This window comes from Tripterygium wilfordii, chromosome 23, assembly GCF_013401445.1.
Source record: "Tripterygium wilfordii isolate XIE 37 chromosome 23, ASM1340144v1, whole genome shotgun sequence".
NCBI classification, from domain to species: domain Eukaryota; kingdom Viridiplantae; phylum Streptophyta; class Magnoliopsida; order Celastrales; family Celastraceae; genus Tripterygium; species Tripterygium wilfordii.
The window spans coordinates 1,808,118-1,835,309 of record NC_052254.1 but is presented as its reverse complement, the minus strand read 5'-3'; the positions used below and the strand labels follow the sequence as shown (position 1 = coordinate 1,835,309).

Here is a 27,192-nt window from a genome sequence, read left to right as displayed (position 1 = left end):
CCACTTAATCTGCTATGTCCTAATAATGTCTCCGTTAGGTAAAACTTATTTACTATCAAAATAAATTAACTAGCTTATAAGACGTAAAAAATGAACTACTTATAAACCCTGAAATAAGCTACCATTTCATTGTTGAATGTCGCCTCGTCGAGGCAAAATTTTTTACATCAGAGATTCCATTTTCAGAAAATAATTTAAACATGGATTGAATATAAAAGTTTTCATTATATAACCAGCACTACACATATCCCAGTATATTCTCTAATAAGTTAACTCATAATGATAATCAAAACTCCCGATAAATACCAAAAAATAGTATCCATCCCTGTAAACGGTCCAAGTCACTGATTATGGTGGTACAGAGCATTATAATTAATCAAGGTTGGGGATATGAATGTTACTATATGAGCTTTTGAACAGCTGCGAAAGGACTAGCAAGGCCATAATCGATCTTTATGATGACATGCTAAGCAGCTTTATTGGAAAAATGGGCTCGTCTATGAACGAGGAAGCTATAAGGAATGCAACTATGAATCTCATGGAGAGTTCGATCCTGACTCGGGATGAACGCTGGCGGCATGCTTAACACATGCAAATCGTATGGGTATTGGTGTTTCCAGACTCTTATCTGATGGTTCAAAATTGCAGCACTAAAAACTACTTCTATCAGTGTCTCCTACGTATAACTCACCGTGTAGATGATCAACACTGGCTTGAAAATCACAATTCATCATAAGACTCAGGTTCTGGGTTAACTTCTCCCTCGGTCGAGGCTGAGTTTGCTGGGCCATCCGAATCGCCAGCTGGTTTATCATCTTCAGAGGATTTATCCTCAGGTGCTGAGTTGGTCTTGTTCTCGTCTCCACTGCTATCAGTTTCTTTCTCAATTGGCTTCTTAATTTTAGGCTTTGGCTTTGAAATTTTTTTGATACTGACCACCTATGCAAATCCCAGTAACATAAAAATCAGAGATAAAACATAATTATGAAATACCTAGCAAATTGTATTCTTTCAATTATGAAGAAGCTACCGATAGTACCTTGTCTTCCAGACTGGATACCTTCCCGTATACTTCTTCGGATGTGAGAACTGGTGTGATGAAACCAGAAGCCCTACAATAGGGACAAGAAAATGTTACTGAAAGCAAGAGAATTGGCGTATCTGAAACTAGTGAGCACCACAAGATTTTGGTAGATTCCATCAATTTCCACGCCATTTACCAACAGAATAGCTTCTGCTTATCAGATCATAAGGATCGGTACCTAATGATCAATCATTATTAGTGTGAGAGAATCTGATCAGTATTCAAAGGTAGAATAGATAAACCTATATGCAACTCTATACACCTTTACAAAAGAACAAACACTCATAATTTTATTTCCCAACCCCACGTTGATTATATTCTATCATTCCAAGCACCCCACACCCAACCATATAGAAATCTGCTAACAAATTCAAATTTTACACAAGAAAAAGTTAAACACTTTTTTTTGGATAAGTTATGGCATTATATTCTCAATTTTTTAAGGGAGGGGGAAATGGGGAATCGAAACTTGGACCTTGTGCAAGTGTAAAGACTTAGGCTACCACTAGACAACAAACTCCACTAAAAATTATTTACTACAGAAATTTCCAAAAGCAGTTGTCACTAGCAAATTAGAAGTAACCACAACAATGATAGACACATTAACGTAAAAACAACATTAACTTACTGATTCTGCTCAGCCTCTTTCTCATCCAACCAACTCTTGAACTTCTGGACATCATTCACAACCTAGACAACAATTAAAAAGTTCCACATATGATCATCATGACACAACATCTCAAGATTATCCCAGCTTTCAAACTATTTAAGAGAAGATTGTGAAATTGCGGAGGGATTTATTTATATGGACAAACCTCATCAACTTTATCTTTTGGAAGCCAAGGTTTATCATTCTCCCAGTCACTTACAATCTACATATACATATAAAAGTAGTAGTTAAAATAACGAACTACTCACATTATCCCAAACAGTCAAAGCACAAAGATGAAAGATTTGTCTACCAAAACCTTTCCAAAATATAATAGTTGAAGGCAAACTAAATTAACAAGTGCATTCATCCATCTAAAGATATGTCCAACTTGTAGCTTCTAAAGCTAAAGCGACTTAAATATGCAATCAAGAAACAGATGTAAAGTGTCCTCCAGTGCATTTGCAACACGTCCGGACCTATGGACCGATTAAATTGAAAGGCAAAAACAATTATTTCCAACAATTCTCATTTGAGGTTCCATCAGCTGCAGCCTGCAAGTGAACTCAATAGAACATAAACCAAGCTGCATTTGAAAACCAATATATTCTCCAACAAGTTGAATATGACTACGGCAAATAATACTAAATATAAAAGAAATTAAGCACTTGCATGGAGAGAGATAAAGAACAAGAAAAAAGTGAACAAAAAAGATAGGATGAAGATGAAATATATTGCCTATTCAACTCTTAAGGCATACATGGGTAGCAAGTTGTACTGAGCTATAATATTTCACAAGAAAAAGACAGGCAGGGGGGAGAGAAAGGTAAACTTAATACAAGGGTTCTCATCAGAGCCTTTATATGCTGGTTGGTAGAGACTTTTTGTCTCAAGGGATCCAGCATTCTTGTCCAAGATGTCAACTTGCTATGTCAGCTTCTTTTGCTTTAACTTTTTATTTCCGTAGCATTTATTTGAACCACACTTCAATTATCTTTGAAGACTTGTCTAGTAAACACTATTCCAATTCATTAATTGTTTCAAAAATAGCTATATGAAGTACCTGTTGTTGCTCATCAAGGTATCTTTGAGCAAGTTTCATTGCAGCTGGTCTCGCAGACAACTCTTTATATCTACACCAACATAATCATAATTTTCAACAAAGCATTGTGACCAAAAAAACATCAAAATAGCTACAAAAACAGACATGCTCATTCCAAAAGGCTCAGTTGAAAGATAACAGAAAAATATACCTGAAAAAAATTGGATCACCTATGGCTTTCAGCAAATCTAGGCGTTCCTGAAACTCTGTAGCAGTAGCATCTTCACCATCAGTATACAGCCAATCTTGCGCCTGAAACAATGTATGAAGATCACCTCAAAATCATTAATTGGTCCGCATCTTGGTAAATGAAAACAGCTCATTCAGTTTTCATTTCTGAAAGTACTAGTTTTTCATATTTTCATGTTTTGGATTACCTTTTCCAGAAATCAGTCCAAAAACTTTAGACCATGCTTTCAATTTTCAAGGATAATAAAAAGGAAATATTAGCGGTTATTACAGGCAAATGTGGAGTTTCCATAACTTCATTTTTAGAGAAAAGGCTAACCTCATCAAGCTTTTCAATGAATGCTTTGCGTTCGTCACTGCTAGCAACTTTTTGGAACTCCTCAGATGTTTCAAGCTGGAATTTCCATCACCAAGCAAATTGAGATTGTAAGCCACTTATTAATGACAATAAATTAAGTATCTAATTAAATGTCAAAACTTAAAATAGTCATGAAACCAAACGAAATCAAAATATTAAAAAGTTCTTTTAAAACAAAACAACATAGTGCGGACACTAATGCATGGAATGACCAATTAAAGAGCACATCAAGGCAGCAAGGGCATAGAGCATATTATCTAAATGGAAACTTAATCTACAAAACACAACATAGAAGTCATGAAAAAAAGGGTTAGAAGTTAGAAAAGACCATGGATCAAGACCATGGATGTAATAAATAAACGATGAACCTTAGCATGTACAAAAAGATAAGAAACATAAAATTGGCAAAGTAGGCCATCAGGGAGGATGAACATAATTAATCAGTTTCAGTTCATTCACATGAACACTATGTCGGCCTTGTTGAAGATTCAGACCTTTTCTTTTGTAGCATATATGTATGCTTCAAGGCTATTTTTCAACTCAGCAGTTCTTCTCCGCTCTGCATCCCTTTTGACCAGCGATTCTAGTTTGCCTTTAGCCTCAGCGAGGACTTCTTTTGAAAGAGGCATTCCAGTTCCCACTGTCTTTTCAACTACCTGAAACCACAGAACAAGAGCTAGTCAACAATAAGAAAGTGAGAGGTGCAGGATACAGAGGAAGGATATCAGAACACTTTCTCGCAAAAGATAAATCCCGTAGTCCTATAACAGCAATGGAAGAAAGTGTTTAATTAACTTTTTTGCACCTTCAATTTAACTCTGAATGTCCGCTTTTTCAGTTTTTTCTCGGTACCAAGATCAGATGTGCTTGGTTCTTCAGTGGAGTTGGGTGCAATTGCATAGTTGGCATTGAGGTGCACATTATCAGTATTTTCTTCTGAAGAGTTCTTAGCACCAGCATCAACGGATATGTTAGGAGAGGTATTAGTTTCATTTTCCACCGTTAGATTCTTCTTTGGAACTTCCACCCATTCTGATATTTCAATGACAGCAGCTGCTTGATCTAGGGAAATAATTCCACTTCTACTGAGTGAGAAATGCAGATTAGTCTTAATAGGGGAAGACAAATTCCGAGATGAATACCTAAATGGAGATGAGAAAAAAGCATCAGAGACGCTGAAGCTTTCATACATAAAAGCACCAAACCATAGAAGATATCCTCTTAAAATTCAATGAATTGTCATGCTTACTTCTCGCTGGCATCTGTTACCCCAGACACAGAATATTGAGCAAATATAGGAGAGGTAACACCAGGTGGCAAAAGATCTTCATTTTCATAAGCAAGAGAAACTTCAAAATCTTTGTTATGAATAAAGGATCTGAACATCTGTCAAATGAATTAAACAAGACATAACTACAAGTCAAACAAGATAAATGGATTTAACTCATCAAATTAGTTTTGTGATTTCACTATCAATAACCGAAAATATTCCGCATAACCTGGTTACTTACCTTTATGGGAAGCTTCTTCATCCTTGGCACAAGTAACTGCCTAGTAGTATCATCTTTCAAAAGATCCAGTCCATCTAATTCAACCAAAAACCCATATGATGAACCATCAACCATTCCTAATTTACGGTTCAATTTGATTCCATCACTTAAATTTGCAGCATGCAGTGCACTGCCAAGAACTATAGCTTCATCAGCATCCAGATGTTTGTCCGGCTCATTCCTTCCAAGAAATTCCTGGAGCTTAGCCTGTTACAGCGAAGGAAAAAGTTTTGCTTTGGTTATACATACTATCTTTCATGATCAACAGAAAAGTCCCACCTAAAAAATTACCAACTCCATGTTAGTTTTCATGACCATGTTTGACATACAAAATTATAAATAGACCCCCAAACACAAAACATCCAAATCTCAGCCAGAGGCAATCTTTCCACACACAAAGCACCGAGCACATATCCCATTAGATTGAGCTACCAGAACCTTCACTACACTTAAAGCCCAACTACATCAATGACATGATGTTCATTCTCATCAGCGCTGTCCAAAATGTTTCCCAAAGATTTAACATGCTACTTGTATATATAGTTCTCCCCCAAAGAAATACTAGGCAAGTCAAAGCATGAATCTTCTACCTACAAGGATCACCAATATTTGTAAAGAAAACACATAAGGCAAACCTGCAACTTTGGCACTCTTGTAGCACCTCCAATTAGCTCCACTGCGTATATCTCGTCCACAGTCAAATTTGAATGCCTAAGTACTTCTTTCATGGGCGCAAGTGCTCTATCCCACAGATCATTACAAAGTTTTTCAAACTTCTCACGTGTAATGGAGCTCCTGAACAATTTAGTACATAAGCTAAAAAAATTCTAGGACCAGAAAACTAGTGATTCAGACAGTGTGATCTATGGAATTCTAATTGGAGAACATTATCCTGATAGAGAATATAGACATGCTATAAAATATCTAAAATGCTTCAGAGAATTTATCAATGTCTTCAAATAACATTTCCCCTCTAAGTGTTACACAGTCAAAATGAAACTTGCAAGAAATAAAGTGTGTTTAACTCAGCAAACCTGAAGTCCCGGTCATCGTAAAAGGATTCAACTGAAATCGGCGCCATTGTGTTAGCACTTAAGATTTCCTTTGTACGTTTAACCTGTTTCTTTAATTTAGCCATTGCCTTGGGAGAATTCCTCACATCCACTCCATTTCTAACTTGTTTATTAAACTCATCAGCAAAGTATTCCACCAACCTTGATTCCATATTCTGACCACCAAGATCTGGATCCCATCTAACATCCTTAACCTGCAAGTATATCAAACATTGTTCATGGATATGCATTTCTGTTGAAAAGTAGTGATGCGAAAAATGAGGTTTGAAGAGAATCGTAAAGCAAATATCCTCCGGCTACCTGAAATTGTAATTCAAGTGGAGGTTTTTCCCCAAAATCAAGTTTCTGGCACTCAGTAAGCTATATAACACATTCTTAATGACAAAGGTAAAGGTCTAGGTCATAGAGATTTCAAACATTAGATGCCTCACGTAATGAATACCTTCCTGCATATATTTCTTTTTATAACTAGCTTCCTTCTAACGCATATTTTCAAGTTTGTCAGAACGAATGAGTCAAATTGTACTGGTGAACCCTTCTCCACATGTAGCAACACATCCATGCCGCAGAAGACACTTTCTATAGCTGTGATATTCATATATGGCATTTATGGGCCATTCGTGCTATGCTATCCAACTATAAAGTTAAACGCTAATCCCAGAAAATTCATGAGATCAGATCCTCAATATATCATGCATGCATCAAATTAAACATTACGGACCTCATTAATGTAATCAAAAGTTTACCTGAAACTGGTTCACTGACACAGTCTTTCCATACTCCTTGGCATTATAAGCTGAGAAATAAACCAACACTGCATAAGTACTGCCAGCACCCATATCATAGAAAATAACATGCCTCGATCCATTTGAAAAATCCTTATCAATCCCATACTGTAAGGCAGCACCCGAATGCTCATTGATCAATGAAAGAGCATTAATTCCTGCCAGCTGCGCGGCCTGCAACAGTCCTCTTCGCTCTGCCTGTCCAAAGTAAGGCGGCACTGAAATCACGGCATCCTTAACAGGCACCTTGGAGTGAATCTCAGCTAGATTCATTCCATAACTCAAAATCATAGCCAATAACTCCTCAACTGAATAGATAGTTCCATCATCAGTTTTGATGCCAACAGCACCCCTATAATCTTCCACAATATCGAATGGCAAATACATTGAGTCAACGAAGTTCTTGACGTGTTTGAATGGTTTTCCAACCATCTCCCGGAGATTAGAGTAAACTTTGCTTGGGTACCGGGCAACTATCCCGGCTGCTTCCTCTCCGAGTAGTCGTGTCCCAGACTGGAACGCGACTAAGGCCGAGGATTTCCTCTTCGACATCTCATTGATGGCGATGGAGATCGGACTCTGTCCGGGTTTCAGATTAACAACGGCGACCTTGAGCCATTCTGAGCCTAGATCTATGCTCGAAACCGCTGACTGAGAAGGGATTGAAAATAACGAAAGCACTGAAAGGAATAGCCCTAGTTTGAATAGACTTCCCCTCATCGTAGATCGCAGTTGTAGCTCTAGGAGCTCAAGGTTTCTCTGAAGAAAACGACACATATAAGAGATAATAACAAATTAACTGTGCTGATCGGTAATCTGGAAAACGAAGGAAAATTTTGGAAGAAAATGCTGATTGTCAGCTATCAAAATCAGAAACTCAAAAGGGAAGCTGATCTCTAGCGAGCTCACACTTCATTCACATATAATTTCAAAATTATGTTCCGTAAACATGACAGAAACATTTTATCAAGCTATTCGACTCGCTCTGGTTTCAGTTTTTCTGTTTTCTCGGTAAACAAACAGAAAAAATTCAAATCTAGCAAGAAAAACAAGTAAACATCACTATTAGAATTTTGGTTTTTATCAACATATGAAAATTAAAAGATACGAAAAAAAGAAAGAAAGAAAAAAAGAAATAGAGTATTTCAGAATGAGAACTGAGAAGAGACCAATAGTGAAATGATCGCATTCTCGGGAAGTAGTAGCAACACTCCCATTTTTTTCTTTGTTTTCCATCTCTTGTTTGGTTGACGAGAAACGTTGGAAAAAATGAAGAGACCGTTCCTCCTCTCGTCACCGTTATTTTTCTTATCCGAGAAAATTTAGTGGGAAAATTAAGGGTATTTATATATTGTTGAGTCCGTTAAGTCTAGTTGGAAAAGAGTCAGAACATTCAACCAATAATGTAGACCCACGTGTCAAAATATAAACGTCGTGACATTTGAGGTAAGATTTTACTATTAACTGGTTATCAAATATCATTTTCTTAAAAATTTTGTATGTATTACATTTTCCTTTTTGGTGAGAACGAAACTTGAAACTCGACATTCAATATGAGTCTAAATTCGAGTTCACATCCAATATGAGACTAAACTCGAATCGGTAAATGGATACCAAATTTGACATATCCAAGTGGGGTGCGGTCTAATGGTCAAGTAATTGACCACAAAAGTTCATAAACTGAGACTCTCAAGGTCTCCTCCTCCATTAGACATGTATGTAACCCCGACTTAATAAATTGGAGAGGATGATATACATATGCTAAATACAATAACTGAAATTAAAATTCAGATTCCTCTCTTCAATTAAATCTAAGAAATTAGCTGGCTGGTCATCAATCTCTCTCAAGTAGAATGTCTCAAAACCCGATTCTATGCATATCCTGGTCAAGCATAACCAAGAAGAAGATACATCTGTGTGTTTTGTCTCTGTTACATTGCTGTTAGCTTTACATTGCTGGACACTGAGTGTCGTGCATATTACTTGACCTGACTTTCACATGCCCTATATCTCTAGAAAAGCCAATGCTTTCTCCTTGATTTTCTGGTAGGAACATCTGTAAGTTGCAGAATAAAAAAATCTTATCAAACCACAACTATACCATAGCGCGTTGAAATGATGAAAAACGGTATTTATATTGCATGAAAGAATGATAAACGTCAGAAACGAGTTTAAGAGTAGAATTACGTCCATTACCCCCGCATGCATATAGCGAATTATAGTGTACTTCACTCCAATAGCTCAGCCAAAGCTCTGGAAACAATGAAATGGCTGTCAATGTCCACCAAATATATATACACAGCAGAAACGCACAAATTTGAGTACAACATTTACAACTAAAATGATTTGATACTTGATTCTGCAGTAGAAGATAAACAACCAAATCAATGATAGATTACCCAGGATGCATCATACAGAATATATACTTTGATTCAGAGGTATATCATCCTATCGATTAATACAGACTCTCACGAAGAACCTCTGATGCCAAGCGATATATTGTCAGTGCAACTTATTCCATATTTTGACTGTTGCGACTCCAAAACCAAATACTTTGCTCATAGGACAGAGTATGTTTTATTCATTAGGAAGGAATAATTTAGTAGGTACAAGATTTGCATTGACATAAAGTATTTTGGACAACAAATAAGTCCTTTTGCGTTTTGTTAGGCTATAGGATTCTGGCTTATACTGTAAATGTTGACACTCGTAATTTCGTGATGAGTCCCAACAGAAATTGATTTGTCTTTTACAGTTTTCTGCAGAGGTTTCCTACTTTACGTGAGTACATGAGAATCTAAAGTCATATGTCAACAATTAAAGGAAATTGCCACGCAACCGTAATAGTATCATGCCATTCCCTTACTCTCCTACCTTACCTCTACTTGCATATTACTGAAAATTGATAGGAAATTTTAATTTTAAGAAACATTCAGATCTATAAAAGATTTGGAGGACTTTTATGTTGAGTTGTTGACCAATTTATTTATGATTTATACAAAACAGTACAGCAGAATATTTACCTCTAGTAGGATTCTGGTCTTTCGGCACAATCTCAATATAGCAAGTGTCCCGAAAGGATGTCACCAAACAAATTTTGGCTCCGAACTGAAGAAAAATTCATGACAGGTCAAAAGAATCAGCCTAACGATTAACACAGATCCACTCAAAAAAAAAATTGATAAACACGGATCAGGATGCAAGCAAGGTTTGTAACTTCATGGAAGAAAGTGTGAGAAGAATTCGCTACTTAATATCTGAAACAAATATCTAAAACACTTAACACACTATGAGTAGGTTTTATGCAGGGCAGATTCTAGGTTTAGCAATAAGCTCATGAAGCACCTAATGTGAAGCACTACTATGAAGAGAAAGAAAACAGCTAGTTCAGCTTGTCCTAAGTAATAAGTTTCTACGGTTTAGATTATCACATCTCACCAAAACAAATGGCACCATAACCGTGTCATGCACAAGAAATGGAAACACAACTGGTGTCATCCACCAATGAGATTTTCTCAAGAGAAGTTTAGAATATGTCACATTAATAAAGATAAACAAACAACAATTCGACTCACCCGGTCTGCGGCTGCTTGTAGAGTAATATGATCTCCCCACTCTCCTGATCTAGCAGCATGAAAGGTTCCACAAAATTCAGATAAGCATTAACATCAAGGTTCATGGCAAGCTGCTCTAATTTTGCAGGAAGAAAATTCACGGAAATCTAACTTTTTCATTTTCTTCAGGTAACTTTTGTACGGCATTGGAACATAACCTTCGTACAACTTTGTAAAATGCTTCAACTGGAGAGAAAAGACAAACGAAAGCTATTAGACACAGATAGCACAAACAAAAAAAATCAGGAGTTCAGTAGACATGTATCAACCATACCTGCTTCACAACCTGCTTTCTTACGTGTTTGTGGTAATCTGGACTACGAAAAAGCTGATCCGCTAATGCTCGAAACTATCCAGGAGGCAAACAAAAATATCGGAAATATGTCAAGAGAGATAGGAAACAACTTATTCGAGGAGTACACGAAAATCAAGGGGAAGCGAAATATGGATGGAGTGGAAATACAGAAGAAAAATTCAATAGATATGTAGAAACTAGACATAGAAACTGTAATTACAAAATTGTAGACAAACCTGGCAATTCCCATCACCCTCAATTTGCAGCTCTGCCAAACCATATGTGGTCAACCTAGATAAAATAAAAAAAACAATTATGACATGAGTTAAAGACAAAGGCACATGCATGAAATGTTTTGATTGTCAAAAAGCAAGATGGTAATATAATAGCTTCAGTGATCACGTCTGCAAATATGCCATTGAGTAATAGTTTAAACTCTTAATACCAAATCAAAATTCGAGAGTTGACTTGGAGAATGCTATTTTAGCCATTTTCATTGTTCTTTTACCAACATACTTCTCAAAACGAGTCAAAGTGATGCTAATATACAATAAGAGATTTAGTATAGCTATGACAAAGAGAAAACTTCAGATATATTTTACTTTGAATATATAGAGAAAATTCAATTCATGGTCCTAATCATAATGAATGAAGTGACACTGAGAGGAAATCATTTTAGAAAACTATCAATTAAAGACTAATAGAAAGCAAAGTAGAACTAAGTAGACTCATATTTGGCTCATGATAAAATAACAACCTTTCAGACAGAGGCCCGTGGTCTAAGGTTGCATCACTCACATCAGGTATCTCCCCATTAACTCGGGGAGTGTGCTGTCAAAAAAGATAACTTGTGAGTAAAGCTATACAATACACAAAAGAACTCTAAACTGTAAAATACTAAAATCAACGACCCAATGAATACTTCTCATATTAGATAAGATAAAAAAATAAAAAAAAATCAACCATAGATATAGGTATAATGAAACCACATACTGGGATGGAATCTAAATGCGAGAGTCTTTTCCCAAGTTTGCCCTCAGCTTTCGAATTTGTATCTTCTTGTAAGATGCTTGCTATGATTTGGTCATCCTCCGTATCTGGAAAGCTGCTATTCAAACTAGAGCTCGAGCTTGCACTTGCATGACTATAACTTGCAGTCATGCTATCGTAGTGCTAGAATATAACAAATACCAACCTATAAAAACGTTGAATAGAATATTATAATGCATTCAGCAAGCCATCAAATCAACATATACAAAGTCCTGAATGATAATCATGAATAATCTTGGTCACCATGTCATCAAAGACCAGTAAATGCGTTATCACACAAGTACAAGAATTAATTCAGATCCCTTCTAACATTTACATCCTACTCTAGATGCAGTTATTTAATTTATTCACTTTTCAAGATTGAAATTAGTGTGGGTTAGTCATGCGTGCTATATAAGGCGCACCCCCTCTCCCTCCACTATTAATTCCTTGTGTTCTCTTTAAGGAACTGAAACGTACAAGGACTGCAGATTAACAGCAAGAACAGGCAAGAAATATAAAAGACATCAAAAATAAGACGATTCAGCATTGAAAACCATCAATCATATAAAGAATACCCAGGGTCAGCCTTGACAAGAAATCCAAAGCACTTCAAGTTCTGTCGCTGATCAAACAATGGAGACGATTGAGACAGAAAAATTATCAATATCAAACAGTCTTGGGTTTCTCAGCTGAGGTTCAAAGGAATCAAAATCTGCTTTAATTTAATCGTTAAATCGAATTTCTACCCTTTCTTTTCTCAGAAGCCCCACAAAGAGGATAAAAGAAAAACTTCGAATAGATGCAAATAACAAAACAATGCTATTCAAAGGAAGGCTCAAGTTACCCAGATATGGATGGATGTTCGGCAATAACGAAGAGGCTTGGAGCTTTAGTGCAGAGGATAGGTTTCTGGTTACTTGTCAATGCTTCGACCCGACTTGGATTAAACGCCATTCTCTCTCGCCCGACAAGAAATCAATCTCTGCTCTCCGACACGCTTACACAACAGCGCACGTATCTGTCGTTTTTTCTTCAATATAAAAACACACGTCAAATACAGCCCAGCCCAATAATGATCGGGCTTTAAGCCTTTAACCCATTCTCACATGGAGCCCAATAAAGCCCATAACCGCAGCAAGAGAGGGAGGGGGAAGGAGAGGAAGAGGAAGAAGACATGGTTAAATTTCTCAAACCAAGTAAGGCAGTGATTATTCTTCAAGGTCGCTATGCCGGCCGCAAGGCTGTCATTGTCAAGAATTTTGACGAAGGCACTCGCGACCGTGGATACGGCCACTGTTTGGTTGCAGGGATAGAGAAGTGCCCGGCGAAGGTTATCAGGAAGGATTCGGCGAAGAAGACGGCAAAGAAGTCACGAGTCAAATGCTTTTTGAAGCTCGTCAACTACCAGCACTCTTGATGCCTACGCGTTACACCCGCGATGTGGATTTGAAAGACACAGTGACCCTCGATTCTTTGCAGAGCAAGGATCAGAAGGTCGTAGCTTGCAAGAAGACCAAGGCCAAGTTCGAGGAGCGATTCAAGACGGGCAAGAACAGGTGGTTTTTTTACAAAGATGAGGCTTTGAATGGTTTTGTTGCTGGTAGTTTTTGACTTTTTGTTGGATCAGATTGTCTTTTCAAATGATGAGTTCTAGTAGTGTTTTCACGATACATTTATTTGTTTGTTTGGATTATATGTAATAGTTTATTGAGATTGAAGGTCTTGGACCCCTCTTGGTTATAAATATTTTGGACATATCTGTTATGAACTCAATCCCACATTGGAATTATAACATTCTGGTGTGGAGTTTATATGGGCATCGGGTTCTCTTGATTCTCCCAATGTTAATATCAATTGGTATCTCAGACTACACCACGTCTGTCAGTTGCAATTGTGCGATACTAGGAATGACGTCGGCATAGCAGTGTTCGTCCGAGACTAGTTAGTATCAAGCCACAAAGGTGGTGACATTGGTTCATCGGAACTAGTTAGTGCAAAGTCAGTCTGCGTGAGCAATCCCACGTTGAAAGTATGAGATTCTGGTGTGGGATTTATATGGGCATTGAACTCTATAACCTCACAAACTAACTAGCTTTTGGGCTATTGTTCTCCCAAAGTTCAAATCAATATCTGAGCATATTTCATTTCTTAAGAATTATAAAGTTTTATCAGTTTATGATCTAGTCATATGTTACTGTGTTTTATTTGCTCTTTATGGAAATTAGTTGTAATGTGTCTTTCATGCATCAAAGAACGAGATGGTAACTTGACTGCGCTAATTCTTAGCAGAAGTGAGGGGTCATGAGTTCATAAGCCACAATTATAATGAAAACTGGCAACATACTTCATGAGAAGCTTAAATTGTTTTAAATCTACTTTGAGTTAAACCCAAATGCACTATTCTGCTCATAACCCACAGGAACAAAAACAGGAAGTTGTTTTGAGGCTGAATCCCTTCTGAATCTAGACTCCTGCGGTGCTATCCTCTCTTGGCCCTCTCTTAAACCTGAAGCTCTTTCATTTCTCTGATTCTCTCTAACTGGGACAAGCGGACCGCCAAAGAAAATCGACTCCCCGGTGTACATCAGCTTCTCAGCTTTCTGAACTGGAGCCTTTGGAGCTGAAGATGAAGGCTCTTGAACTGGCAAGATAGGTCTTCTACTATGAGCACTTGTTTCAGCACCAGAAGTGGGTAATCCTATTTGCAAAGAAGATCTGTTCCTAGTTTCTGATGCAGACACGGGAACTGAGACATACCTCCCAGCTTCTTGGTCCCAAACAACAGATGTTCTCCTGACATCTCTAAGAAGAGTAGTCGCTGGAGCTGAGAGCAGCAGTGGATCAGTGATATTCCCCTTTTGCGTGATTTTTTCGTCAAAACCTATCGAAGGATAGGATGACGAATTGTTGACATTAGGTAGAAGTGCCTTGAAAGCTGATTGAGACTCAGGAACAAAGCCAGGAGCAGAGGTTGCAGCACCAAAACGACCTAAACCATGTGCCTGCGGTAGAGGGCTCAGAGTGACCGACTCATGTATATGGCTTGGACTGCTAAAACTACTAATGCTTTGAGTCCCTGTTTCATACTCATCCCGGCTACCTTGACTCGGAGCAAAAGAATTTCGCATTGGAGATAACCTCAGATCATTTTTAACATCCTTATTTGCCCCCGGTTCAGTGCTAATACTACTTCTGATACTCATGTTTCCACTCGAGCTAAATTCAGTATCTGGCAGACGACTGTTATCAACTGGCCTAAGAACAGAAGACGAAGCTCTAGCTTTGGCTGCTGCCTTCATAGCCTCTGCAGAATCCAATTTGGCAAGCTTCCAAGCACTAATACGAACGGGCCTTTTGAGTAACTTGTGGCCTTTCTCTGCCGAACTAGCTGCATCCGGGTCAACAGTTGATGGGACCATTCCAGGCTCCAAGTGAGGTACAACTTCATCCTGGTCCAGCAATATTAAAGTTAAATTATAGAAACCATTATCACGTCCACCCCTTGATACTCAAAATCGATATCATTCTTTCTCACTGTTCAGAAAGTAAATCTCATTTATTCCGTTGTATCGTCAACAAAATAGCTATGAACATTAGGAAGTAAAAGAGAAGCACAAAAGGCCAAGACAGAGAATTAGGAACAAAAACTCGTGTCTCACAAGCAGCCTGACTTGGAGCAAGAAAGTTATGTAGCCACCTTAATATTTGTTGGGACATGGGTTTGCTGAATACCTTTTCGTTTTTGTGGGATATACGTACATACTGACTACTGAGAAAACAAGTAAGAGGGCTAAAGGCTCTTTGATCGACAAACAGTGCAATATATCATTTTCTAAATGGGTCTGAAATAATTTGAACCGCCCATCAAAGATTAACGTTTAATGTTCAAATATCAGCACCCATCAGAGTTGAAGACAATTATACAAATTGAAGAAATTGAATGAAGTAAAAAAATGTTAATACCTGATAATCCACAAAAACCCTTGGAGGGGTACACCATGCTCCCTTGTACTGCAGACCTAGAGAACTCCCGCCACTCATGCCAGTGGTCGTAGATCCTGTTGGAGAGTACATAAAATTTGGCAGCTCCTCATCCACAGATGCCCCAGCAGGGGCCTCGCTCATTGTCCTCATTGCCACAACATACTCATAGGTTGTAATACCCTATAGAAATCAAGAAAGGGGCTTGCCGTCAGATTGCTATAGAACGCCTCATACCGACAGAGACTCCATTTAGTTGTCAAACTCAACACAAGAAGCCTTGATCCCATGTTAACTGGTAAATAGTTGACAATTGACCTTCCAATACATATAAAATTCCGTGGAAAGCCGTATTGATTCAAACCCAAAACTATGGGAGAGAAATAAACATGCTTACCACAATTATGGTATGAAAAATGAAATCCAAACCCAAAATTTTCTTCACTGCTTACCTTTCTAATCAATATCATGTGGAAGAAGAAGAGCTCACCCAGAGGTACACAGGCCAGGACGGAAACTGCAGTACATACAGCCTACAGTGGTTGGAAACACATTAGCAGAAGAAACTACAGACAAATTCTCATACAAGCATCAGTCCAAATGTGATAGGAGATTACCACAACTGTAGCAAATGGGGCACGAGAGAAACCATTTCCAAGTTTGTCAATAATTTCAGATTCCATGCTCTTCTTGTTAACAAAGCAACGGACAAATACAGCAATACCAACTCCTGCTTCAATCAAAAGCTGAACCACAGAAAGAGAGTCATCATCATTCATCAGCCTCACAATCAGATTATTTTTCCCCTTTTTATGCGGATTGAAAATATTTTTAAACTTCATACCCAAATGAGACTTGTAGCCATGAGAGAGATAAAAGTGACATAATTTTTGTACCCCACACAGTTGTTAAGCCACTGCAAGCATGAAACAGATTGAAGTTACTACCAAAGGATTAAACTCAGGAGTACATAGATCAAAAAACAAGTAAAGCGATCATCCACAATATTGTGCCTTTAAGATGCACTCGAAGCAACACAAGAGATACCCGGCAATGGTGATCAAAACCATCCACACATTTGTCACAACTTCTGCAGTGTTTACTGAATTTCCGCACCTGCCACACAGAAGACATTAACAGAAAATAAGAAATACTCCAAAAAATGGTCAATCTCTTTAGGTTCAATCAATAAATAAGTAAGATTGCAGAATTGGAAAGAGTAAAAGGCACGAACATAACGATAAGTAAATTCTAGGGTTAGAAATAATCGACTTCAGAATCAAACACTAACAAACTTTAAAGTCACACAGCAGATCAACGTCAAATTAACGGTGATGCATGAAAAGCGTCAAAGGAGAAATCTCGGGGTATTTAAGCACCCAATAAACAGGATTGGATTCCTGATGACTTGAGTCACTTCAATAGCATCCTATTAAGGTTTTCCTCTCACAAAAGCCCAAGGAGATCTCCAGTGGCAAAAAAAGAGCATCCTTAAGAACAATTTTATAGAAGTATTGTAACAATCTACCAATTGTAAAACCCTACATTGACAACCTTTAATTTTTTTATAGTTAAAGAATTATCTATGATTCTTACTCCTGACTTTCATTCTCAATCTCAAGCCCCCTCTATAAGGAATTATATTGTGTAATCATGATTTTTCCTATATTGAACTGCATTGAATGATTGGATTATTGAACCTGGTTCCCAATTTAATTACTATACATTAGCTTTACATTTATCCACTGGGATTTCTTCATTAAAAACATATAAAATTACTGAATTCATAAAATCCCCTGTTTTTGGGCGTACTCCCTATATTTCCAGGGTAGTCTCTAGCTAACTGGATGGTGTGCTTTAACAACATTTGTCAGATGGTTCCAAAAGCAACTCATAGTTCGGTACTACTAATACATGAATATCATATACCTACTCATGTTTAGAACTTTTAAAAGAGTGGTATACACTTTTCATCTTCTAAATGCCTCAAATATTAATGTGCCAGCGAATTTAGATGAGTCCCTATTTAGACCAAAAATAATTTTTTTTTTTTTTTGCAATCTAATAGATGTCATATGATGACAGGCTTATGGTTGGATTAATGGCAATGTATGGGGAGCTCAAAAGCACAGCACTGATGGTTGGTTTGAGGTTATGAGATGAGACTAATGAGAGGCGCCAATAAGTATCGGTCAAAATGACAAAGGCCAAATGGAAAGGTAAGGTTTTCTACCATATGATTATTGTTGTAATTAAGCTATATACCATTATTGTTACGATTAAGCTATACCTCAGCATTGCACAATGTGCAGTATAAAGCATCTTCAGCATCTTCACTAGTGCCCTGTTGCTCAGCCATCCCTTCCTGTTTCCGGCAATCTTCATAAACAAACAATGCACAGAAGATTCCCCCAACGCCGGAACATGATTTTCTGGTTGCAGCTTCTGCTGGTGCATTCCCAACTTCTCTCACAGAGCCTTTTCTACCAGAATTGGCTGCGGCTATGGCGCTTTTAGAAACTGATGATAGGGAAGATTGCATCCCACTTCCAATGTCATCAAATTTTCTAGGCAGTTCCTTTGCTGATAACTGATGATTCTTATTGGGCTTATTTGATCCACCAGAACTGAACTTAGACATGATGCCAGGATCTGCAGGGTTTATTGCTGTGCACCGGACGTAAAGAATGAAAACAAGGAGAGCCTGTGATACAAAGAAAACAAAATGTGAGCAGCAACAGAAATCTTTGTCAAGCTACCATCTAAATAGGGATATATTTTCTTCAAAACTTTGTATGAGACATATTTTATGATGAATCCGTTTTACCGCACTAAAAAACCAAATAACTTGAAATTTTCTACACCAGTAATCTTGATCTATTGTTGACTTAAAAAAAGTCCAAAAAGACCAAAGAGAGTAAATATGAGGTCATATTGTCTATACAATGACGTCTTTAAGAATAAGTATGACAGAGATTAAATAAATACACATACCACTGGTGAGTAAGTACCGACCAAAGCATACTCCCAGATATGGCCTCCAAGGAAAGGGGCAAAGAAAGCATAGAATGCCACCACTAGTAAGCAAAACACCGTAATTGCAACAACCTATTCAAGCCAGGATCAGCATTGAGAAAATCAATTAAAATATTTGGAAATGCGAAATTAGAAGGAGCTTTAACAAAGAAGTAACACATGTATAAAGAAGCCTGGCCTGCAAATTCAATGTCCTATTGGCACACCCCATCTTTGTTTAGGAAACATGTTTCGTCGAACCATCAACTTAGTTCTTAATTATCAGTAAAAGATCTTAAAATGTAGATCTACTATTAGAAAGAGTAAATTCCAGATTTGACTAGTTTTTACGTTTAGTTCTGTTGATCTATGCCCAAGATGTTATAAAATTTCTACGAGAGAGAAATTTCAGAAAGTTCTGTTTGTTACAAGAATGCAGAAAACCAATCCGTCCCCATAGCTCCGACCCAACTCATGGTATGGAATATAAAAGTAACAGTGTAGAACATAAGTTATTGTAAGAAAGCATCATGGTGAAGTCCCAATCCCAACACATTTATTCCATATGAATCCCCCCCCCCCAAAAAAAAAAAGATACTGTTTTTCCAAAGCGGTATTTGGTCTGAATGAAAGTGACTGTACCGAAATAACCAAGATGAATCAGCAGACCCAATTATGCAAAAACTAAAGCTTAGTACAAATACTGGCCTTGGGCCTTAAGCATAATAGCAAAATTTCCCCAAAATTCAAGAATGGGCAATCAAAATCATGCACTTATAAGGAACTGCTGCCAAGTCAAATCCTTAGCAGTTAGCACCATTAAAGGCCTATCTGCAATTTGGACAGACAGGACAAAGATATTGTCGACCTTTTCTCTATATAAATTAAAAATGCTGACGGGTTTATCTGAGTTACTGTGATTATTGTCCATGTGGCTAAAGTTTATGTGCAGTATCACACTGAGCATGACTCTATAGCCAAGAAAACGAAAGAATAGAGACAACAATGCCACCAACACATATAACGTTTGTCTACATCAAAACACCTACAGCAGAACTCAAAGAACTGCAAAAGTTATGCAGAAACACTACTGTAACACCTCAGTGGTCTCCACCAGCCTAATTTCCCATCACGATTGTCAATCTCCCTTTTTTTTACCCAAAATTGGATAACAGACTATTCTATGAAAGAATCAACGAATCATATGAAAACTTCTTCAATCTAAAATTGGCAGCACCCAATTTTCCATTTGTTAGCCAACAAGACATCAGGAATAAAGTGCGCATCTCTGCTTCTAACCTTATATATACAACTTCACAAGCTTCTTCAACCTCCAGCTCTCCTACATTGACCGCCTTCACTTTTTTTTTTCTAGGACAAATCAATCATTTGTCACTTTAACGCTTTTTATTAAATTCTGGTAAAACATGCACCCCATCATATGATTTGAGCAGTTCAATTCGTAGAAACCAGAGCACTGAATAGACCTAAAACTAAAGGCATCAACTAAACATAGCATAACTTAAAAGGACAATGCATCAAAGAACTAGTATGACCTAGAAAGTAGAAAGAATTGAAGATTAGACCCCTGATTACCCATTATCCAACTGAATTAAACACTAAACACATAGGTTCACAAAGCGTGGATCAGACAATTCTCCGCAATATTGAGAGAAACTCAGGTAAGGAAATGAGTGTTAAACCAAAAGTTAATCAAGAAACTTCAAAGTCGCATACCTGAAAAGTGTGCGCTGGCAGTTGCCATCCATGTTTCCTCACCATCACTGTCCAATTTCGACCCTAGAAGGCTAAAACCCTAACAGTTCACTCACCTAGAGAGAGAAAAAAGGGCACCCAGAAAACTTTGTTAGAGAATGAGACTATGAGAGCCGCCCTCCGTGTACGCAAACACCCAGAAGAAAAATCAAAATAAAAAATTGAAATGTTTAAAAAAAAAAGGAATGTCAATCAGATAACTGTTTTTGCACCATTTTACTAATTATCTGGTAAAAAAACAAAAGGAAGAAAACAAGAGTTCTGGAAGAAGCTCAGAAAGAGTCCAAAGTGAGAATCTGAGAAGGAAAAGGAATGTAAAAAAAAAAAGAGAAAATGCAAAATGACAAAACCCCCAAAAGCGTTGACACTGAGGCACAGTGAAAGAGAAAGAAAGAAAAGACTGTGACTTTGTGATTACTTTATCAGTCTTAAACAAATACAGTGTTTAGGTATGAGTGCTTTTGAGGTTGGAAAGTGAGGCTGTCTTGTCTTGTGTTATGTAAATGGTAAAGTAGAGTGTTTTAATGGTGGTTCCCCACCAAACCACCATACTTTTTTCTCTGAGCTCTGCTGTCTTCTAGCCTGTCTTTGTCCCCACTTCATGGGCCTTTAAACACTGAGCCTGATATTAGGCCCATTTGTGGAGGAAGTGCTTGGTGGGCCCTGATTGATAAAAGGCCTGAACTATTTTTGTCTTAATGGCTAGAGCCTAGAAGGAAGGACTAGTGGAGGTAGTGGCTTGCAAAATTTTGACGTCAAAATTGGAGTTTTTTTTTTTTTTTTCCAATTTAGCATACTTCCCATATTTTAAATCTAAATGTAGCATTCACCTCAAATTTGTTTCGACAATAGCATTTAACATTACTCCAAATAATAATGTTATTAGTGTTACTTTTTCAATGACGTCATTAGTAGTAGCGTTTCATTTCAATAAAAATAAATTTATTTACGTTATTGATAGTAACGTTATTGTTTCCAATTGTTGGAATACCACGATGTTATGAAAAATTTACGAAATATTATAAATGTATATGAATTTTAGTCCTATCTTGCAAGCTGAATTGTTCTAAAATTAATTAATTTTAGAAAATATTTTCAAAAACACGATAATTTCGATCTGCACGCGCTGCGCATGCGGGCATATAAGCACAAAATGAATGCACGAACTAAGAGGAAACCCAAATCAACGCGCCGAGGGGGGAGAGCAAAGAAGCACAGATCGAAGCGAGTGAGCATCGCGAGTGGAATTTATTCCCCAAAATGTAAGTATTGAACCCTAATTCCCCCAAATTCTCTGTTCTCAAACGCCCTTTCCCCACTCGCCATCACCACACTCGCTCCTTGTTTTTACAGCTTCATTGCAGGTTTCTTTCCCTCTCTGTCTGTTTCTTTTCCTTTCGGATTCTCTCTTTTTCCGGGATTTTATAATGGATTTTATAATGGATTTTATGATGCATGTTTGGTTGCTGTGAAAAATTGTTGGATGAAGAAAGAATCGAACAGTGTCGTGTGCAACATCTCGATTTCTCTTAATTTTATCTTTCTCTGTGACGTACTTTGCTAGATTCAAAGTGATCGTGGTGATCTTAATTTCTCTGTCAACTTATCTGTTAAATTTACTCAGGTCTCTTAATTCGGAAATCTCAATTTTGTTGCATAGTAATCAAAAACTTATGGTGGTGTGGGTGGGGGTGTATATGAGTATTTTTTTCAGTTTCAGTAATTATGATAGCAAGTAGATTGGTGTAGTTGAGTTGGTTCTTGTTATTGTCTCTCCTTGAGGTGTGATTATCAGGAAGAATTGGTGGCATTGCACTGATTAGTAAATGATGTGTGAAGTGAAGTTCATGTAAGATAGGCAATTGATTTAATGTTTCTGTTGTAAGATAGGATTGAATTCAATGACTGTGCCACACGAGAATGATGAGCGAGTGAATTGACATTTGCTTTTGTACATTATGATGTTGATGTATATTGGCTTCTATGCTCTTGTATATTGGCTAAAATTGTTTGCGGTGGCAATGGTGTCTCCAAGATTTCTGAAAGAAAATTTATCTTTATGCTCATGTTTTTCCTGTTGGATTCTTACATTCAAATATATTTTTTGTGTTGATGGGGAAACTTTGTAGTGTCTGTTTAATGAGCGTCTATATAAAATCATCTCTTGGGGCATGCAGTTTAGCATTTCTTTGCCCTTCCATGAATGAGGCAGTTAATTTGCTGGGATAAAAAAGGTTCCGTTATCCTACTCTCTTTTTTTGTTGCATTTCTCTCAAAATGAGATAATATTCTTACATGTTGCCTATTTTAAGTTCTTATTTGTTTATTTTAGTGTTAACTGTTAAGTGAGAATCTAAAGAGGTGATACCGAGGATGTGTGAGTCATCAGTGCCAACAAAGAAACGAAACAGAAATAATTGTAGAGGTTTGAACTTCTAGCAACATGTGAGCATTATTATGTTAGCTAGATGAACTCGGACAAATGTTGCTAATAGTAGACTTTTGAGTTTGAATCTAGTTTAACATTAACTCTTGTTCTTATTTCCACAATGCTAGACTTTTAAATGTTTTTTCTTGTTTCTTTCTCTTTTCCAGGAACCGTTTTAATGATTGGTTACAATGAGTAGGTTTTGTTCATGGAAATAAATGGTTACAAGGATGGAAAGGAGTGAAAAGGTGGTTGATAGTGTGATTCATTGCCAAGACAATCTTCATGGTGGTGACAGATTGGATGAAAGCATGGTTGATATGAATGAAGTGCATGATCTGAATGCTTTGGGTGCTTCTTCCCTCAGAAGAGCTGTCGTAGAATTTGAAGGGGACAAAGATTTTGAGCCGCACAATGGCGTTGAATTTGAATCACATGAGACAGCGTACTCATTTTATCAAGAATATGCCAAGTCAATGGGATTCATCACTTCGATTAAGAACAGTCGCCGTTCAAAGAAGTCAAAAGAATTTATTGATGCCAAATTTGCATGTTCCAGATATGGACTGACGCCAGAAACAGATAGTGGCAACAGTCGTCGATCAAGTGTGAAAAAAACGGACTGCAAAGCCAGCATGCATGTTAAGAGAAGGCCAGATGGAAAGTGGATTATTCATGAATTTGTCAAGGAGCATAATCATGAGCTTCTACCAGCTCTAGCATATCATTTTCGAATTCATAGGAATGTAAAATTGGCTGAAAAGAATAATATAGACATTTTGCATGCTGTCAGTGAACGGACAAGAAAGATGTATGTTGAGATGTCAAGGCATTCTGGTGGGTATCAAAATTCTAGCTTTGTTCAGGGCGACACAAATAATCAGTTTGATAAAGGGAGGCACTTGGCTCTGGATGAGGGTGATGCCCAAGCTATGCTCGAGTATTTTAAGCGTATCAAGAAGGAGAATCCCAACTTCTTCTATGCAATAGATTTAAATGAAGAGCTGCGACTGAGAAATTTGTTTTGGGTTGATGCCAAAAGCAGGAATGACTATATTAGTTTTAACGACGTGGTTTCTTTTGATACCACTTACGTTAAATTCAATGATAAATTACCATTTGCTCCTTTTGTTGGGGTGAATCATCACTGCCAGACTCTATTACTTGGATGTGCATTTGTTGCAGATGAGTCCAAATTAACATTTGTTTGGTTGATGAAAAGTTGGCTTAGAGCAATGGGTGGTCAAGCTCCTAAAGTTATACTCACAGATCATGACAATGCTTTGAAGGCAGCCATTAAAGAAGTCTTTCCGAACACTTATCACTGCTTCTCTCTTTGGCATATAATGGAAAAGGTTCCTGAAGCTCTTGCTCCTGTAATCAAACGGCATGGAAATTTTTTACCAAAATTCAACAAATGCATCTTCAAATCATGGACAGATGAACAGTTTGATTTGAGATGGTGGAAAATGATCACTCGATTTGAACTTCAAGATGAAAAGTGGATTAAGTCATTGTACGATGATCGCAAAATGTGGGTGCCTACATATGTGAGGGATATTTTTTTGGCTGGAATGTCTACAACTCAACGCTCTGGAAGCATGAACTCTTTCTTTGATAAATACATCCATAAGAAAATTACCCTGAAAGAGTTTGTGAAACAATATGCGACTATTCTACAAAACAGGTATGAGGAGGAAGCCATAGCAGATTTTGACACTTTGCACAAACAGCCTGCACTGAAATCTCCTTCACCTTGGGAAAAACAAATGTCAACAGTCTATACTCATGCAATATTCAAAAAATTTCAAGATGAGGTTTTGGGTGTAGTTGGTTGCCATCCTAAAAAGGAAAGTGAAGATGGACCAAATGTAACATTTACAGTTGAAGACTGCGAAAAGGATGAATATTTTATGGTGTCATGGAATGAAGCGAAGTCGGAGGTTTCTTGTCTCTGCCATTTGTTTGAATACAAAGGTTATCTATGTAGACATGCATTGATTGTCCTCCAAATTTGTGGTCTTTCAAACATTCCACCTCAATATATCTTGACTAGATGGACAAAGGACGCAAAATGCAGGCAGTTGATTACTGAAGGTACAGGACGCAAACAGACAAGGGTGCAACGCTACACTGATTTGTGTAAACGAGCCATTGAATTGAGTGAAGAAGGATCATTATCTGAGGAGAGTTATAATATAACACTCCGTGCACTAGTAGAAGCTCTAAAGAATTGTGTGAATGTGAATAACTCAAATAACAGTGTTATAGAATCTACCAGTCATGCTCTTGCTATTCGTGAAGTAGAAGAAGACAACCGAGGAAATGCTGTGGCCAAATCAAGTAAGAAGAAGAATACAGTTAGGAAAAGGAAGGTTAGTTATTGAATTGATGTTTAGCCTTTTTGTTTATTCTGCAATAGTAAATCATTAAGTCGTCCTTATAATTCAGGTACAAGCAGAGGCAGATGTGATGCTTGTGGAGGCACAAGATGGCTTGCAGCAAATGGTTTGTCCTCCTAATTATGATGCAATCAAAAGATTCAATATGAAAATGACTTGAATTGCTTTCATTAAGCCAAAAAAAACAAACACATCGAACCTAATTGTTCTTTTAGTCAACATGCAATCGAGAGAACCCGCCATGTTTTTTTATACCTACTTAATTTATATGGAATTTTAATCACACAAGTGTGACTTAGATCTGGAAAATGGTTTATACGTGTTCTCTGAATGACTATGAATCTTAATGTGGGTTATTTTCGTTGTAGGAAACTTTAAGCTCAGATGGAATAACTCTTAATGCCTATTATCCACAACAGAATGTGCAGGGATTGGTACTGCATGTCTTGTTCTTTTCTGAATTCATTTCTATAAGCTAAGCCTAAGACTAACAATTCAATATAATGTAGTTGCAAGTGTGAGTTCTTTTAACTTGGTTTATTTTAGGTACAGTTAAATCTAATGGAGCCACCTCATGATGGTTATTATGTAAATCAACAGGGCATGCAGGGGCTGGTAAGTCATGATGATGTATACCTGTAAAAGCTTGTTATATTTACGTTTTGTAGTGTATCTACTACCTTCTTGGGTTTATGTATTTGTAGGGACAGTTAAATTCAATGTCATCGAGCCATGATGGTTTCTTTGGGACACAGCAGAGCATGCATGGGCTGGTATAACATCTTATAATCACATTGCAACTTTGTTTTAAGATTATGAAACTCCCTGATCACGTGAATTATTCGTGTAGGGACAGTTGGATTTTCGACCTCCAACTAGCTTTAGTTATAGCTTACAGGTTAGTTTCGCAGAACAACTTGTTACCTTGTAAATGGCACTTTTTTTTTTGTACTTGGGTTTTAACCAGATGAACTTTCTTTTTATACTCAGGATGAGTCCCATTTGAGATCTTCGCAATTACATGGCAGCGGAGAAAGACATGAATAACAAAAATATCTGCGCTAATCAGAAAAGTAAATCCAGGGGATGATTAGCTTTTTCTTAGCGGAAGAGAAGTTGACACTTGAAGAAGTGAAAGTTGTTCATCGCCAAAGTCAAGGATGGAAGAATTCCTGTAACTATTTTTTACGCGATGGATTTATTAGTGAAGGAAACGTTAGTTGAGGGTGACTCGTTCCGAACATGAAGATGGACAGCATCCTCTGTGCATCACATTTTCGCAGAGCTAGCAGCACAAGTATTTTGCAACCCTTTGTAATTTAGCAAAGCTGGTGAGGATAGTTGGAACAGGAGTCATTCTTAAAGAACATTGTGCTGAATGCTGATGAAGATACATTTACACAATTACACTGGAACCGAACTCAGGATATATGTTTCCCTCCTCGTGTACATGTTCTATTCTTACCGTCAATTACCGATCTAGTCTTGACAGGGACTCTGGTTTCCCCTACCTACTCCCCTTGCGTTTTTTTTTTTTTTTATATAACCGAGAAACACCTAGCCCAACATGCTCTTCGGACAGTTGAGTGGGTGTAAATCTCAGGTCGTTAGAACTCAGAACAGTCAACACCACGTTGTCAACAAGTAAGACTGAGGCAAAGCCCATGCGAGTTAAAATGAGACTCCTAACCCCTCTTTCGGAAGTGGGTAGAAAAGGCTCACAAGACGGAAAAAAACACTTCCAACTGATTCAAACTCTCGATCTTAGCATTCATCACATAAGTCCAAAGATATTACCTACTAAGCTATTGTTATGTGATTTGCTCCCCTATCTTCGTTGCATCAGAATTTGTAATTTG

General features: G+C 37.5%; 4 protein-coding genes and 1 pseudogene across 14 annotated transcripts; 2 read left to right on the top strand and 3 right to left on the bottom strand.

The window, feature by feature from the left end:
- Positions 1-158: 158 nt before the first annotated feature.
- Positions 159-8,092, bottom strand: LOC119993708 (heat shock 70 kDa protein 17-like). Its single transcript, XM_038840925.1, has 15 exons — positions 7,960-8,092; positions 6,752-7,549; positions 5,967-6,199; positions 5,568-5,727; positions 4,894-5,139; positions 4,632-4,768; positions 4,188-4,524; positions 3,877-4,038; positions 3,344-3,418; positions 2,987-3,087; positions 2,797-2,866; positions 1,900-1,956; positions 1,713-1,774; positions 1,040-1,112; positions 159-939 (listed from the first exon to the last, which is right to left on the bottom strand). The coding sequence occupies exons 1-15, from the start codon at positions 8,005-8,007 to the stop codon at positions 721-723; spliced, it is 2,778 nt and encodes a 925-aa protein (XP_038696853.1). The 5' UTR covers positions 8,008-8,092; the 3' UTR covers positions 159-720.
- Positions 8,093-8,388: 296 nt separating this feature from the next.
- LOC119993710 (OVARIAN TUMOR DOMAIN-containing deubiquitinating enzyme 11-like) lies at positions 8,389-12,712 on the bottom strand. 3 transcript variants are annotated; one of them, XM_038840930.1, is made up of 10 exons: positions 12,576-12,712; positions 11,693-11,894; positions 11,457-11,530; positions 10,936-10,990; positions 10,664-10,753; positions 10,517-10,557; positions 10,366-10,414; positions 9,814-9,898; positions 8,978-9,043; positions 8,389-8,846 (listed from the first exon to the last, which is right to left on the bottom strand). In XM_038840930.1, the coding sequence occupies exons 2-10, from the start codon at positions 11,858-11,860 to the stop codon at positions 8,803-8,805; spliced, it is 672 nt and encodes a 223-aa protein (XP_038696858.1). In that variant the 5' UTR covers positions 11,861-11,894; positions 12,576-12,712; the 3' UTR covers positions 8,389-8,802. The 3 variants fall into 3 exon arrangements, with proteins under 3 accessions (XP_038696858.1, XP_038696856.1, XP_038696857.1); XM_038840928.1 differs by having other exon boundaries at positions 10,517-10,590; positions 10,679-10,753; XM_038840929.1 differs by having other exon boundaries at positions 8,987-9,043; positions 10,517-10,590; positions 10,679-10,753.
- A 155-nt stretch (positions 12,713-12,867) lies between these two features.
- Positions 12,868-13,603, top strand: LOC119993711 (annotated as a pseudogene).
- Positions 13,604-13,986: 383 nt separating this feature from the next.
- LOC119993709 (probable protein S-acyltransferase 19) lies at positions 13,987-20,803 on the bottom strand. 2 transcript variants are annotated; one of them, XM_038840926.1, is made up of 9 exons: positions 20,465-20,803; positions 18,707-18,820; positions 18,003-18,416; positions 16,760-16,828; positions 16,557-16,628; positions 16,330-16,458; positions 16,165-16,245; positions 15,695-15,895; positions 13,987-15,180 (listed from the first exon to the last, which is right to left on the bottom strand). In XM_038840926.1, exons 1-9 carry the CDS (start codon positions 20,507-20,509, stop codon positions 14,104-14,106), a joined length of 2,202 nt encoding a protein of 733 aa, XP_038696854.1. In that variant the 5' UTR covers positions 20,510-20,803; the 3' UTR covers positions 13,987-14,103. The 2 variants fall into 2 exon arrangements, with proteins under 2 accessions (XP_038696854.1, XP_038696855.1); XM_038840927.1 differs by lacking the exon at positions 20,465-20,803 and adding an exon at positions 20,027-20,046.
- Positions 20,804-21,665: 862 nt separating this feature from the next.
- Positions 21,666-26,813, top strand: LOC119993380 (protein FAR-RED IMPAIRED RESPONSE 1). Of its 8 annotated transcripts, XM_038840512.1 has the most exons (9): positions 21,939-22,737; positions 22,836-22,928; positions 23,099-25,306; positions 25,383-25,439; positions 25,702-25,767; positions 25,880-25,948; positions 26,038-26,106; positions 26,184-26,231; positions 26,324-26,813. In XM_038840512.1, the coding sequence occupies exons 3-9, from the start codon at positions 23,150-23,152 to the stop codon at positions 26,378-26,380; spliced, it is 2,523 nt and encodes an 840-aa protein (XP_038696440.1). In that variant the 5' UTR covers positions 21,939-22,737; positions 22,836-22,928; positions 23,099-23,149; the 3' UTR covers positions 26,381-26,813. The 8 variants fall into 8 exon arrangements, with proteins under 8 accessions (XP_038696436.1, XP_038696437.1, XP_038696441.1 ...); XM_038840508.1 differs by lacking the exons at positions 21,939-22,737; positions 22,836-22,928 and adding an exon at positions 21,666-21,765; XM_038840509.1 differs by lacking the exons at positions 21,939-22,737; positions 22,836-22,928 and adding an exon at positions 21,666-21,769.
- Positions 26,814-27,192: the final 379 nt, after the last annotated feature.

Coding starts and splice junctions, on each gene's coding strand:
- LOC119993710 (XM_038840928.1), bottom strand. CDS start 11,860: ATGACTGCAAGTTATAGTCATGCAAGTGCAAGCTCGAGCTCTAGTTTG. Junction 10,991..11,456: donor CACGGGCCTCTGTCTGAAAG/GTTGTTATTTTA, acceptor TATTTTATCTAG/GTTGACCACATATGGTTTGG. Junction 10,754..10,935: donor AGGGTGATGGGAATTGCCAG/GTTTGTCTACAA, acceptor CCTCCTGGATAG/TTTCGAGCATTAGCGGATCA.
- LOC119993380 (XM_038840508.1), top strand. CDS start 23,150: ATGGTTACAAGGATGGAAAGGAGTGAAAAGGTGGTTGATAGTGTGATT. Junction 25,307..25,382: donor ATACAGTTAGGAAAAGGAAG/GTTAGTTATTGA, acceptor CTTATAATTCAG/GTACAAGCAGAGGCAGATGT. Junction 25,440..25,701: donor AAGATGGCTTGCAGCAAATG/GTTTGTCCTCCT, acceptor TTTTCGTTGTAG/GAAACTTTAAGCTCAGATGG.
- LOC119993709 (XM_038840926.1), bottom strand. CDS start 20,509: ATGGTGAGGAAACATGGATGGCAACTGCCAGCGCACACTTTTCAG. Junction 16,629..16,759: donor GTTTTGATCACCATTGCCGG/GTATCTCTTGTG, acceptor TCATGCTTGCAG/TGGCTTAACAACTGTGTGGG. Junction 16,459..16,556: donor TGGCTACAAGTCTCATTTGG/GTATGAAGTTTA, acceptor TCTGTGGTTCAG/CTTTTGATTGAAGCAGGAGT.
- LOC119993708 (XM_038840925.1), bottom strand. CDS start 8,007: ATGGGAGTGTTGCTACTACTTCCCGAGAATGCGATCATTTCACTATTG. Junction 6,200..6,751: donor TGTCAGTGAACCAGTTTCAG/GTAAACTTTTGA, acceptor ATATACTTGCAG/GTTAAGGATGTTAGATGGGA. Junction 5,728..5,966: donor TACGATGACCGGGACTTCAG/GTTTGCTGAGTT, acceptor TAAATTGTTCAG/GAGCTCCATTACACGTGAGA.